The sequence below is a fragment of the Sitodiplosis mosellana genome, unplaced genomic scaffold (assembly GCF_009176505.1).
Source record: "Sitodiplosis mosellana isolate CC-2019 unplaced genomic scaffold, AAFC_SMos_1.0 Smas_scaffold_3, whole genome shotgun sequence".
In the NCBI taxonomy this organism is placed as follows: Eukaryota; Metazoa; Arthropoda; class Insecta; order Diptera; family Cecidomyiidae; genus Sitodiplosis; species Sitodiplosis mosellana.
This window is the reverse complement of record NW_022595246.1, coordinates 7808621-7821336: the sequence shown is the minus strand read 5'-3', so window position 1 is coordinate 7821336 and position 12716 is coordinate 7808621. Positions and strand designations below refer to the sequence as shown.

At 38.3% G+C, this 12716-nt stretch overlaps 2 protein-coding genes across 3 annotated transcripts in view; one reads left to right on the top strand and one right to left on the bottom strand.

Moving 5' to 3' along the window:
* LOC129566082 (kinesin-like protein Klp10A) overlaps positions 1-2521 on the bottom strand; it is a 267051-nt gene extending 264530 nt beyond the window's left edge. Inside the window, exon 1 of the mRNA XM_055441626.1 lies at positions 2514-2521. The gene's annotated coding sequence lies outside the window, so the exon portion shown is untranslated. The remainder of the gene's footprint in view (positions 1-2513) is intronic.
* The window catches only part of LOC129566087 (transmembrane protein fend-like), a 58606-nt gene extending 46337 nt beyond the window's left edge, over positions 1-12269 (top strand). For both annotated transcript variants that reach the window (XM_055441640.1, XM_055441639.1), the window contains exons 3-4: positions 10064-10330; positions 10790-12269. In XM_055441640.1, the coding sequence (XP_055297615.1) occupies positions 10064-10330; positions 10790-11323 (801 nt within the window). In that variant the 3' untranslated portion in view covers positions 11324-12269. The remainder of the gene's footprint in view (positions 1-10063; positions 10331-10789) is intronic.
* Positions 12270-12716: the final 447 nt, after the last annotated feature.

Genomic DNA, 12716 nt, shown 5'->3' with positions numbered 1-12716 from the left:
GTGTGTGTGTGTGTGTGTGTGTGTGTGTGTGTGTGTGTGTGTGTGTGGGAGGCTTTGGAGCATTCCGAAAGATCCATGGTTAAGGTTGTTTTCTGCATCAAAGAGAATATTAATTTAATACATTTCTCGGTTTTATATAACTCTCCAGTTGCCTGTACCATCGTCGTGTTTTTATTGCATGTACACTCTTAAAACGGCATCAGCTCAATAGATTAACATAACTCATGATAGAACGATGGCGCTCGTACATTCTCCCTCTTTTCTCTCTCTATGTTCCTCTCACCGGAGTAAATCCCATACACAATCCTAATTTACGTTAACATCGAAACAAAACCGTTCAAACTAAAAATAGTGCACATTTCGAGGAGCAAGTGAGAGCGTGTAGAAAAAAAAATCTTATTAGCAAACGGTTTAATTCACACAAGCCAAATGAATCAAATTTAATACTCTCTTTCATGTCTTTGTTGTGTGGCAAACGCAAAAATATTACCTACAGCGTCTCACTTAGGCTCTCTTTCTCTCTCATCGATCGATAAATCAAATTTTCCATTGGCGAAAAAAACGTGTTTACATACTCGATTCGCATACGCTTTTGAACTTTTCGGTGTCATGAAACCCCAAAAGTTACGAAAAATCTATTACGCCAGAGCAAAACATGGCAAATTAAAACGTTTTTCATTGAGAGTGAAAACAGCCCACACTTCAAATAAATCTGTCATTCGGTTATTAATTAAACAGACCAGTTACAAGTTGATTGCGTCAGTTTGTTTTCCATTCGGTTTTTCTTTGATGATTCTTCTGCAACTGTGAGCTAGCACACCATAAAAAGGAATATTTGATATGTTTCTATCTGCTTATTTTCTTAAATATTCCGTTTTTCTTTTCGGGTGGATTTTCTGCAAAGCAAGCGCGCGCGCATCATAACTTTTCCGCTTTTCCTTTGTTCTGTCGCGTCGCGCTGTTGCCACTCGCTGCAAATTACTTGACTTTTCCGTTCCTGCATCGCAAACTGACACAAAAAGCAAAAAAGGACGTGAAAAAACAACATTATGAAAAGCAGAAATAATGTGGATTTGCATATTTTTACGCACCCAATGCTGGTTTCGTTTGACTGAATTTCCATTTGAGACGCAAATAGGAGCGAGCGCATGTGAGCGCTGTTGCGGGTGCGGGTGCGAACCAAATGAAAAGAAAATAAAACTGCTGAGCACTGTGAGAATCGAGAGCACATTCGAGAAAAAAAAAACAAAAATCCATAACGAACTGAAACTCGCTCTTCATTTGAATGTTCCACAAATGACGGCAACGCCAAGAACATCGACCGGAACGATCTCATAATTTTAAATGGAAAATTAACATAAATTATGTCATCATTTGCTTTGTGGCCCCCCCAAAAAAATATATGCGCGACCAAAATGAAAGAAAATCAAGTCTTCGGCAGCGTCATCTCTACCCGACGACTATGTAATAATTATATTTACGACATCGAAAATCTTTCCATCTCTCTAATTACGATTATGTTGTGTTTTTTTTCTTCTCTCTGCTGCCTTTCGTTTGGATGCTGCGCTCGTTTTGTGTGCGTTTGATCTGCGTTTGTAATGCAGTCGACGGGATTTTCGGTTTCAACCGCATTTCTCAACGCCGCGTGCGCGCGCACATTCACTTTGAAGTGCACTTTAGTCCGATGAGATAAGAATGGTAACGAATGGGGGAGAGATGTTTGGTATGTCGTGCAATTCATTTGCATCATTATAAATTCGTACATCTCATGTTCATCAAAAAATTTTGAGCACTCTTGTCAAGTCTTCTTCGTCGGTTACGATGTTTTACATATTTATTGCATTATCGTCAGTCTGCAGCAGAAGCAGCAGCAGCAGTCGGTTTCAATTCATTTTTTTTCGGGTATTTCGCGAATGTCGCGCGAGCTACAGAAGTAGCATTGATACACAGATACGGCATACGGGAGAATGAAAATAGAGAGAGAGAGAGAGAGAGCACAACAACAATAGCTGAAACAATGCGTTGTATGCACGAAAATGTATGAAAGAGACCTTTTGTCTGGACTGGCTTTATTTCGATTCCTCTTCAATGCTGCTTGTATTCTTTCTTCTTTTGACGTTGTTTACTTCTACAACATTCGGTGGCTATACAATGTACCAACAAGTGCTGTATGCAAAAGTGTTCAACAAAACAAAAATCACAACCGAAAATTTGCATGCATTCACATATATATGCACAGGCACACTGAAGAAATTTGAATAAAATGAACGCGAACACGCCGAACAAGAATAAAAAATTGAATCAGGAACGAAACTGGCCGAAGGCAAATACATTTTTGGTCGAGGAAAAATGCCGATGAAGGTAGTTTTCGTTCGTTCGTTTGTCCGTTGTTGGATTTATGCCGAAAAATTGTATTTTGAAGCGCACATTGACACCAGACCGAAGCTGTTGAGTGAAAAACGCTTGATTTGCATGCAAGCGAAAAATATGCAAGTGGAACATGTGTGTGTGTGTGTGTGTGTGTTTGTGTGCTAGTTGTGCCAAAGAAGAAGCACAATTTATCGATGCACAGTTCGCTGTGTTTTTTTTCTCGGTGCTTCCTTTTTGGGTATTGTTGCGGTTGCGTGATTCGATGGCCAGATGCCATTGTTGCAATATTTTTTGTTGTCAACGCAGCTAAATTCATTGACAGCCACGATACACTCACTCACTCACACACACAAACACAGAACAAAGGAACGAAATGAACGCATCAACAAGAATCTTTGATGCGCACACCAGAAAAAAAAGCATCAAGAATATTGTCGTTAAAATCGATTTTTATTCGGTGCACATTAGGCCTTTGCACAAAACATTTCTTGGGGCTATAAATTTCCGAGTTTGAAATCCAGTGCAATGCATTCGGCGGTTGTCGCCGCCGTCATCGTCGTCGTTTTATTTTTTTCGGGGGTTATAAACAGTTACCGTGTCAGTGTCGGATATTCAATGCAATTTTTGCTGCCTATAAATTACATTCGCTACAACAATAAATAATTGAAGAGAGAGAAAGCAAGCGAAACATTGTTGCCAAAAGGAACATAGCCGCCATCAAAAAACACCAAAAAAAATATGCTGGTGTTGAAATAATCACGAACATTGTTTGCTACATTTAAAAAGAAAAACAATCAGTTTGGCCACGTTTTGTTCTTCTTTATTGGCCCTCTCGCTTGCAATGTTACACAGTACACGCACCGAACGAAATTCAATACGCAAATGAAGCCTCGGCTTAATGACCTAAACGGAGAATAATCGTTCATTTGCCAAAAAAGAAAATTATGTTATAAATTACAAAGCACTCCATGAACCGTGTTTGAAATTGTAGCGAATGCGTAAAAGGAAATCCAAACACATGAACAACAACAGTAAAAAAAAAAGAAGAGTGATTTAGCCGGAATTGAGGTTTTACACGCGCATATCTCTCTCTCTGGCATTTTCTTGTTCTTTTCCATGCACCATCATCTCTCTCTCTTACTCGTTCTCTCATCGTATTATCGAAGTCGTTACTTCTTTCAAAATTTCGGTCGATTGGTCGATTTCCATTGATTGAAATTCGTGAAATTGTTCCGAAAAATATAATTTATTTATTGAACATGCCTCCGAACAATGTTACACTCTTTTCTTCAGACGTTTTGTTGGTTTATTTCGCTCTCTTCGACCGAAAAACGCATAAATATCCACTTTTTTTTCCTCTTATTCATTCGTGTTTCGATGTGAATTTTGGCCGGTGAACGCAATTTTTACTTGTTTTATTGGAAAGCGTCACGTGAAGCGCACAATTCGCCAGGGAATCGATAATGAAATTTTATTGGCTTTCCCATCGATGTTGTTTATCATATATTTTTCTTCTTTCTGTTAATATATATATATTCGGTTGAAGAAATCAAACCCCAAAACCGAAAAAAATGCAACGAACAAGACGTAGCATGCCAGCTGCATTCGTGGTTTTTATTTGTTTATGGATTGACGGTAATTTGTATGGATTTCGTTTTTTATGCGTTCTTTTCTCTCACTCTCTCGTTCTCTGTGTGTCGTGGCATTGCACTTGTTTTTATTAAAACTCGGTGTCTTCCATCGACTGCACCCAGTATGCATTACAATCATGTGGCTACGTTCATTCACTCATATTTCCATACACACAGTATTCATTATTCGATGCATGTTTTTTATATTTTGGAGATAACAGTCTTTTTCTATACTACGTTGACTCCTGCGTACTGATTTGGATCGCGCAATCAAATGAACAGGAACAACAAATACGACGTCGTCGTCGTTGTCGACGACTTGTTCATTTCGTCTCTAATTATGCATAAAGAGTCAGAGAGTCAGTTGAAATATAGGAGCACGTGATATACTACGACTGGAAACGACTGACTGAGGCAATCATAATTTTTTTTTCTCGTTTGTATGTTTTTGTTTTACTTCATTCAAATCGTGCATTTAATTTCCTGAAATAAATGTGATTTATGACAACAGAACGCCAACCATTCGTGCGCTAAAACAAAAATTCCCTCTCTTCGTTTGAACGAACACAGAAGAAGAAGAAGAAGAAGGGAAAAAAAAGTGCAGCTAACAAATTCAGTTTTGTCGAATAAAACAAAAACATTAAAACAAATCCATAAAAACTATGACGCCGTAAAACCCACTCCACACTCTGTGCACTCAGCATTCACTGTTCCATTTCACTTCGCTGAAGAACAAATACCATGGGTTTCTTTAACACACAAATTACGACAACATTCAAATGCATATACGATCGCATGTGTGGAGAATTATCGGTTTGACAAACTATTAATGCTTGTGACAGAATCGACCAGATCCATGGCTCCCAAAGGCAATAAAAATCCACTCGAAAAAAACACACACACAACAACAATCGGCTGACATTTAACAGGTCAAAGCGAAATAGCTCAATGTCAGTGAATCGTGTGATTCGTCGACGTGAAAAATTTGAGATACGAAAAATGTTTGGAAATTTCCAAATTTTAAATTGAAATCGATCCATTTTTTCTGCGACAAATCGTAAAAAAAATGATTCAATTCCGTCGAACGCGGTGCCAAAATCACATATCACTCAAGCAGTGGCATCGAAGAGGGCATTGTGAAGGAATCGGCCACGTTTTTGTTTTGGTTCGCACGATGTGCGTTGAAATGTATGATGGAATGCGCACAGCTGAAGCCCATGTTGAGGTGTAATAAATTATCATTTCGTCCAATTCAATCATTTATGAATTTATTTATTCATTGTTTGCCTCAGGAAATGTGAAATGCACCGGTTTAACGACATACAAGCACACAGTTGCTGACGGTGTTTCTAATACTCTTGTTCTTCTTCTTTTAGTTGTTGTTATGTGTTCACTGTGCGTACGCACACAATCCGATGTGAAGCATCAAGAATGGCTAATAAATAATAAAGTCGAAAAAGATGCATTTAGATATTCATTTGGTGGTTTAGATGATTATCTCTCTTGTGGGCAATTCTTCATACAAAAGAAAAGCCATTCAACATTTTTCATTTTGGGAATAATAATTAAAGAATATTTTCTTTTGTGTCTGAATTTCATTAGATAGAATGAGCATTTGTTTTGGGCCATCGACTAAATTGTTCGATGTGAACTGTTGTGTGGATTTTTGGTGTGGTTGGTCTCTGTTTGTTTGAATGCTCATCAAATTAGCTATGGCTAATTATTATGATCATATTATTGTTTGAGAACTCGACCGTTGTTCGCATCACATCGAAAACGTTGCAAACACACAAACACATACACGGGTGCACGGTGTTGCCTCCGCGCTCGTCCAACCAAATTAGAGTTGCTAGAAACCTGAAATTATGTATTTTTCATGTGCGTTTTGCATTTCATGCCCAGGAAACTAGTAATTGTAAAAGCTTTAAGCTACCGCAGCTAATGCTGTAATTTCATTTAATGCGCTTGAACTTTTCCATTTTGCCATTGTGTATCAATGTGTGTTGATTCCGAAGCCGTTTCGCATTTTAGTCATTTGATTTACATCGAACCCGGCAATCAACGTCCACACGTTACGGAATGCTATACACATATATTGCAATACGATTGAGATAAATGGTGTTTTGTACAGTGTTTGTGTAAGTTCGATCTGACTCTCGGCAATGGAACAGTAAAACAAAGGCGTTTTCGGCATCGCTCTCGATACACATGCATATATATTTCTACCTGTCGACACAAAACAACAGAAAAAAAAACAACAACAAACCGTCCGTCAGCAAACGATCAACGCAACATTCAAAAATAAATAATAATGAAATATTTACGCGCGGCGGCGGCGATATCGGGCAAAAATCATACTCATAGATATCCTATAAGTTTGCAGAGAGCGTGTACGTGCTGATGGTTGCGTTTTATTGTGTATGAGCCCTGGCCAATATGCAGTAAATAATGTTTTTTTTTGCCTCTCACTCTCTTCGCTTCGCCTCTTCTCTTGGCCCACGTCGACTCATTCTGTAGTTCGCGCTTGGGCGATGTTTGTTCGCTCACAAGAACCGCACTCAAGACACAAATCGACTACTATATCATTACAGGTGTTCATGCGAAAGAATTATGAAATGTAATAATGGCTGTCGGATACGAAAATTCTTTGGCGTATATCGATGTTGCCTCTCATGCGATTATGCCATAAGATACACAAAAGCAGCAGCAGCAGCAGAAATGCTTATACACTGTGTGTACCTTTCGTAGTTTTGCCCGTAACACAATACTCATGGCTCTTTCATTTCGTTCGCTCGTTTATTGCAGATCTTTTTTTTTTGAATTTTTCACTTTTCTTTTCCCATTTTTGTGATATCTGACTTAATTCTGCCTGGCATCGTCGGTTTAACCGTATCTGATCAGGCACGTCAATGCACTCAACATAAAAAGCGAGCGAGCGCGAGCGCAATAAAAACTGTTTGTGTGCAGAAAAGCCATTTCGTCTAGTGCCATTCAATCGAAATTGTGTCTTACATTCCACATTTTGTGTGTGTGTTGTTCCAAATCTAATTATCGGCCTCAGCTATTGGTTTCACGTCATTATCATTGGCTTTTGTTCCAGCACATCATTTCGATGCGCATTTCATTCGACTGACTTCTGTCCGACTCAATTTGAAATACAACGAAAACGAAACAGTGTACCGTAGAACATATTCGCCATGGCACATATGAATTGCCCATTTTATTCGCGCTCACGCTCGCGCTCACGCTCACGCTCACGTAGAATTACACATTTCGACATGGTGCGGAGAATTTTTTCACGCCTTGTAATGGCATTTTGCCACAGTTTTGCATTTTGCACGGAGAAAAACGTACATGCACTTTTGCCAGTGGACGTGAGGTCATAATCGTTTAATTTAAATCGTTGTAGCATATTTAAAGCCATCATCGCTACCATCAAATACTAGAACACAAGACCATCGACTACTAGATTGAGAAGTGACGAACCAGAGCGCGCACAGCACACACACACATAATTCTCGAACGAAGACTCATTTTGCAAAGAAGGATTTGCGCGCGCTTGCCGTACACAACGCGTGAAGAAAATTGCACGATAAACCAAATAACGGAAACGAAAATTGATCGCGTGAAGTGCGAAAATTATGGTATAACAAACGTCAGATGAGCAGCAGAATGTGCTGAGTGTAATGCGATGCGACATTAGAAAACAAAACGATTTAATGCGCTCTAGCAAAACTATACACAGCACACACACACTCGCACACACTCAACGAAGAAATTCAATTAAAAACCCGTTCGTATTCGAACTATCGCATCACTTTTCATTTTCTCTCTTTTCATTTTGATCCGTTCAACTACTACTACTGCTTCACTTGCAGATTATTGAAAGTTATTGTGGAAAAGAACGGGACGATGTAAGGCTCTTTCGTTGGAAAAGAAAAGAAGACGGACTAAGTGATAGAGTGAGAAAAAAATACTCTCTTTGTAGAGGAGATAAAAAAAAGTGAGCAAAATGTATGGAATAGCGGCAGAGAGACAGTGAGTTGTCGGAAAAAGTTTATTAGCGTTTGCGAGAGATGGAAACGTAATCACAAAACATTTATGGAAAAAGTTTCAAGTCATGCACTTACCGCGAACGAGCGAGCTAACGAAATGGCATACCAGTTGTGTGGAAGGCGGTGCACAGAGTGACAAATCCAATTTGGTGAATAAGTTCTTTTTTTTCGGGCTCGAATGCGCGTTGCACACGCATACAATAGGCAAAATTCCGAAGCAGAGACACCGAGAGCAACTCATTCGCAAGTGTGTGCCATAATTTAAAATAATAATCTGACAAATTCATCTCGGAAATTACACTTTTTTCTGTTCCCGACGTTCGTTCTGTTTTGGGACGATTCGCGACAAAGTATTTTGTGCGCCCAGCAAAACTGCCACTTCGGGCGGAATTTTATAGCACACGCGAGAAAGAGTGAGGAAATTTAAAGCGATAAATTAAAATAAATTTCGCACATAGAACGAAAGTTCTTACTTAATTTGTATTGTCTGCAATTGCTAACGATAAGAAAACACGTAGCCGAACATTTATGCGTCTGCATTCCAAAGAGATTGAGCGGGTGAGTGTGTGCAAAGCAAGCACTTTACAAAGTTGTCGCTGCATTTAAGTAACTCCAGGTCGTAGACACCCAACAGTCAAGGGGAATAAATGAAATTTTCAAGTTTTCTATACGGCCAAAGCAGAGCAAAAGTTTTCGCATTCAGTGTGTGTGCATTGAATAACATGTAATTTCCCACATAATTTTCGCTCTGTAACCGTCGCCTCTGTGACTATCGGCACTCATGCACAAAACGACTTCTTTCGGGATTCAATGCCAATGCCAATACTTGAATTTCCTCATTCTGTGCCTGCATTTTGAGCAATCAATAACAAAAGTTACCATAACACTTCGACAATGGACAATGTCTTCGGAAATGCTAATCGAAAATAACGGAAATAGCGAGACATCAGCATGAATGCTGAACAAGAGACAAAAAGGTTTGGAAGCGGAGTTTTTCGAGTCATTAAGCGTATTTAATGTCAAATACAAAGTTCAAATGCAAAATACATGGAAATGCGAATGTAAAGTTTGTGATTGCCGCTTTGGCTGTATGTGGATTTGAATGTGAAGCAGCAGCGAAAATGGATTGGAACGGAAAGGAAAGGAAACGAAAATCAATATTTCTCTTCTGTTTCCCGCAGTTTGGATCATTTGTCTTTTGCATCGCACCAAACTGCAATATTCATCAAAAACCCATACACACTCTCTCACATACATACAAACACACACACACACAGTCGCATTCGCGCCACACTTCTCGCTCGTTTGAATGAAAAATGAGCTCTGCTCTTCTCAAATCGCATCGCAGCAGCAACAACTTTGTGCTGCAATGGAAATGACTACGAGCTTTGCCAAACATCATGGCACTTCGAAAAAAGAGGAGAGAGAAAAAGAAGCAAGCGAACCGAACCCTTGAGAAATCTCACATGGAATAATGAATAATGCTCCTTTTACATACGAAATCACCATGCTGATGAATTTTCCACTCTCGCATTTCGTCTATCGATTCTTGTCGGTGTCGTAGACTTTTCGACAGTGAGAGCGAGAGATTTCCGTTCGTCGACACCTTTTGTAAGCTTCAACGACATCAATGTATGTTCCACATGCTGCGAAAAATATGCATGTGCCACATCAATCGAGACAACACAGTGGATAAATGTACGAAATTCTCGGTAGAAAAAAACACGAGCAAAGGAGACAAAGTCCAAGTTCGACAGCATGCAATATGATAGGATTTTTAATATGTAAATGGAATGGAATGGCATTCTCAGTATTTCTCGCAATCAAGGCGATGGCATCAATTTTACATAAAACGAACACATTTTTGGCATTCATTTTACCATGATCCATGTTTGCCCTTTAGTCTGTGAATTTCTGCTATTTTATTATAGTTTTTCTTTACTTGAATGTGCAAATAAAAAAAACATTACTTATAAATGATTTTTCGTTTTTTTTTTCTCTTTACAGTGTTGGGATGAGTGTACATCATCGACGAGCATAAACAAATCCATTTTGGATACTTGGTCGTTATCGGTGCAGTCGATGGTGCGTGACAATTCGTTGGTATCAACAAATATCGCATGGACGGCAACCAATTCACCAAGCGACTGTTTGGTCACATGGGAAGTGTCTGGCGGTGGTCTGATTGGTAATCTATTGACTCAATCATCAAATGTAGAGCTGTCATTGTGGCCCGAGACAAAGTATCGCGTTCAAGTCACTTGTAAGAATAAGGTGAGTGATCGAAGAATCGACAATTCTCTTTTCTTTATCGTTCATTATTATTATTATAGTTTTCCGTTCACAAAGCCAATTCTGTGACGTTGCGCTCGATTAAACGAAAGATCGCCGGAACCGATACAGAAAATGCTAAAATAGCGATTTACACTTGAAAACACATAAGAGTTGTTAAGTAAAATCAAGAGCGAATACTTTGTACCTAGATCTGTATATATATTGTATAACAATTGAGCTCATTCTCTTAAACAACACTGCCAATGTTTCACACAGAACAGTTATAGTTGGATGTGTAATGCGCTAAGAAAACTTATTTTCCAGTTGACTTAATCACAACAACAGTAACGTTAACGCTATTCTCTTAAGACTTATTTATTCGGTCTACAGCAAAATCATTTATTTCTCTTTTTCTCGTTCTTTTTTTTTTGCGTGCGCGTCTGTCTCGTGCAAAAATAGCAATCGGAGGAAATCAGTCGTTCGCTGCCATTAACACTTGACACAAACAAAGCCGTTGTGATGGTGCGTGTACCGACTGCTTCAACATCTATATTAACTGACAGCGATGACACTGTGAGTCAACAACAAGATCAATCCATAATATTGCGCGATAGTAGCAATCATGGCAACGGAATTACCAGCACCAGTCAATTCAGCGATAACGAAACAAATGATAATGATGATGATGACGATGCGAACAACAACAACAACAACATTGACAACGACAGCCAGAAATTCTACCAGCAAATCCATTTCGATGAAACATCATTCGAGTCAACATTGGCACAATCGTCGCTGTTAGTCTGGGCCACTTATGAAAATCACCGTGAATTTTTGCTCGGTGCATGCGCTGCGATGGGCGTTTTTTTGACGGTAATTTTTGTATTTTTGTTAAATCGACGAAAATCAAGGGCAAACACTGATAAAGCACCATTAGTTGATAATGAAGTCAGCGTCAATGTCGACGTTGATCGGCTAACCATTCACGTTTAAGTAAAAAAAATAAACAAAGTTCATATATAGACACTAGAAGCTACCATACTTTGAATCCACAATAAGAAATAAAGAAAAATGAAAGACGAAATGCAAAAACGAATGGAGGTAACACCATTTGTTTTCATTTCATTTGTGAATTGTTTTCAAACGTTTTAAGATTAGTAGTAATTTCGAGTACAAACATGCGAACTGCATGCTGGTGACTCGTCTTCGGTGTTGTCGCTTTCGATGAGGCCACCCTTAAAATGGCCAATTCAAGTAGAGAACATTGCTCTCATCATGATTGCGTCTTTGCACCGAAAAATGATTATCATTCGACTCCCAATGGAGACGATGATGACAGTCAATTCCGTTGTGCACACCAACGAAGTTTGTACACCACGTGCTATGCCCATTCGAAATGCAAACGTAACAACAACACATTTTATTGAAAGAAAAAAAACGTGAAAAATAAACACAAAACAAAACACTTGTAATTTATCGAATGAAAACTTGCGAAAACGTTCCTATCAAACTGTAAATAGTAACTTTTTATTATTATGAAATATTTAATGTGAGAGAAAGAAATCGAAGTAAGAAAGATAGAATGGACAAAAATAACCAGTTTCGAAAATGAAGATAAAACATTAAATTATAGCTCATCATAACAATTTTTTCTAGATAAAACTTAGGTTCATTTTGACAAGCTACAAGTTTTAATGGAATGTACCCAAAAGCATAAAATACATGTAATCAAGAGAAAAACGAGTACCACTTCGTTTTAATTTTTATTTTCTATGCATAAATGCAAACAAACAGTATATATAGTAAAAGTATTTTAAAATTATTAACAAAAAATGAATAATTGTAAAATTTCCTCTGTTTTTTTCTGCTTTTGTGTACAAAACAACAAATTTGATATTTATCGATAAGAACATGAAAAAAATATAATTATTACTCAAAATATTCTAAACGAATGAATAAAAAAAACCATTATTGAAGGATTTCCGCAGAGAGTAATCCGCTGATTAAATTATCTATCTAATCAAGTAGATGAGGCAAATGTTTCAATATGAAAAAGTCATCGAAACATCTCTGAGAAGCTCGCTGGCCGAATTCGACAGAGACTCTGTATATGGCCTCACAAAACTGCTTTCTTTTTCGTTCGGCCATCTCTCTCTTGAGTCGAAGCTGGAATTCGGGCACCGAATTTTCGGCAATGTTTCATTGAAATTGAACCATTTGCCGCCGCGTATCGCGTATTTTGATGAACATATATAAGAACATTTTGAAGCAAAAACAAACAAATACACACACGTCAAGAGTGAGATTAGACACAACTAATATCCAATTTATTGGCGAATGACAAAATAACACAATTTTCGCCTTCATCATTCACACCCAAAACAAA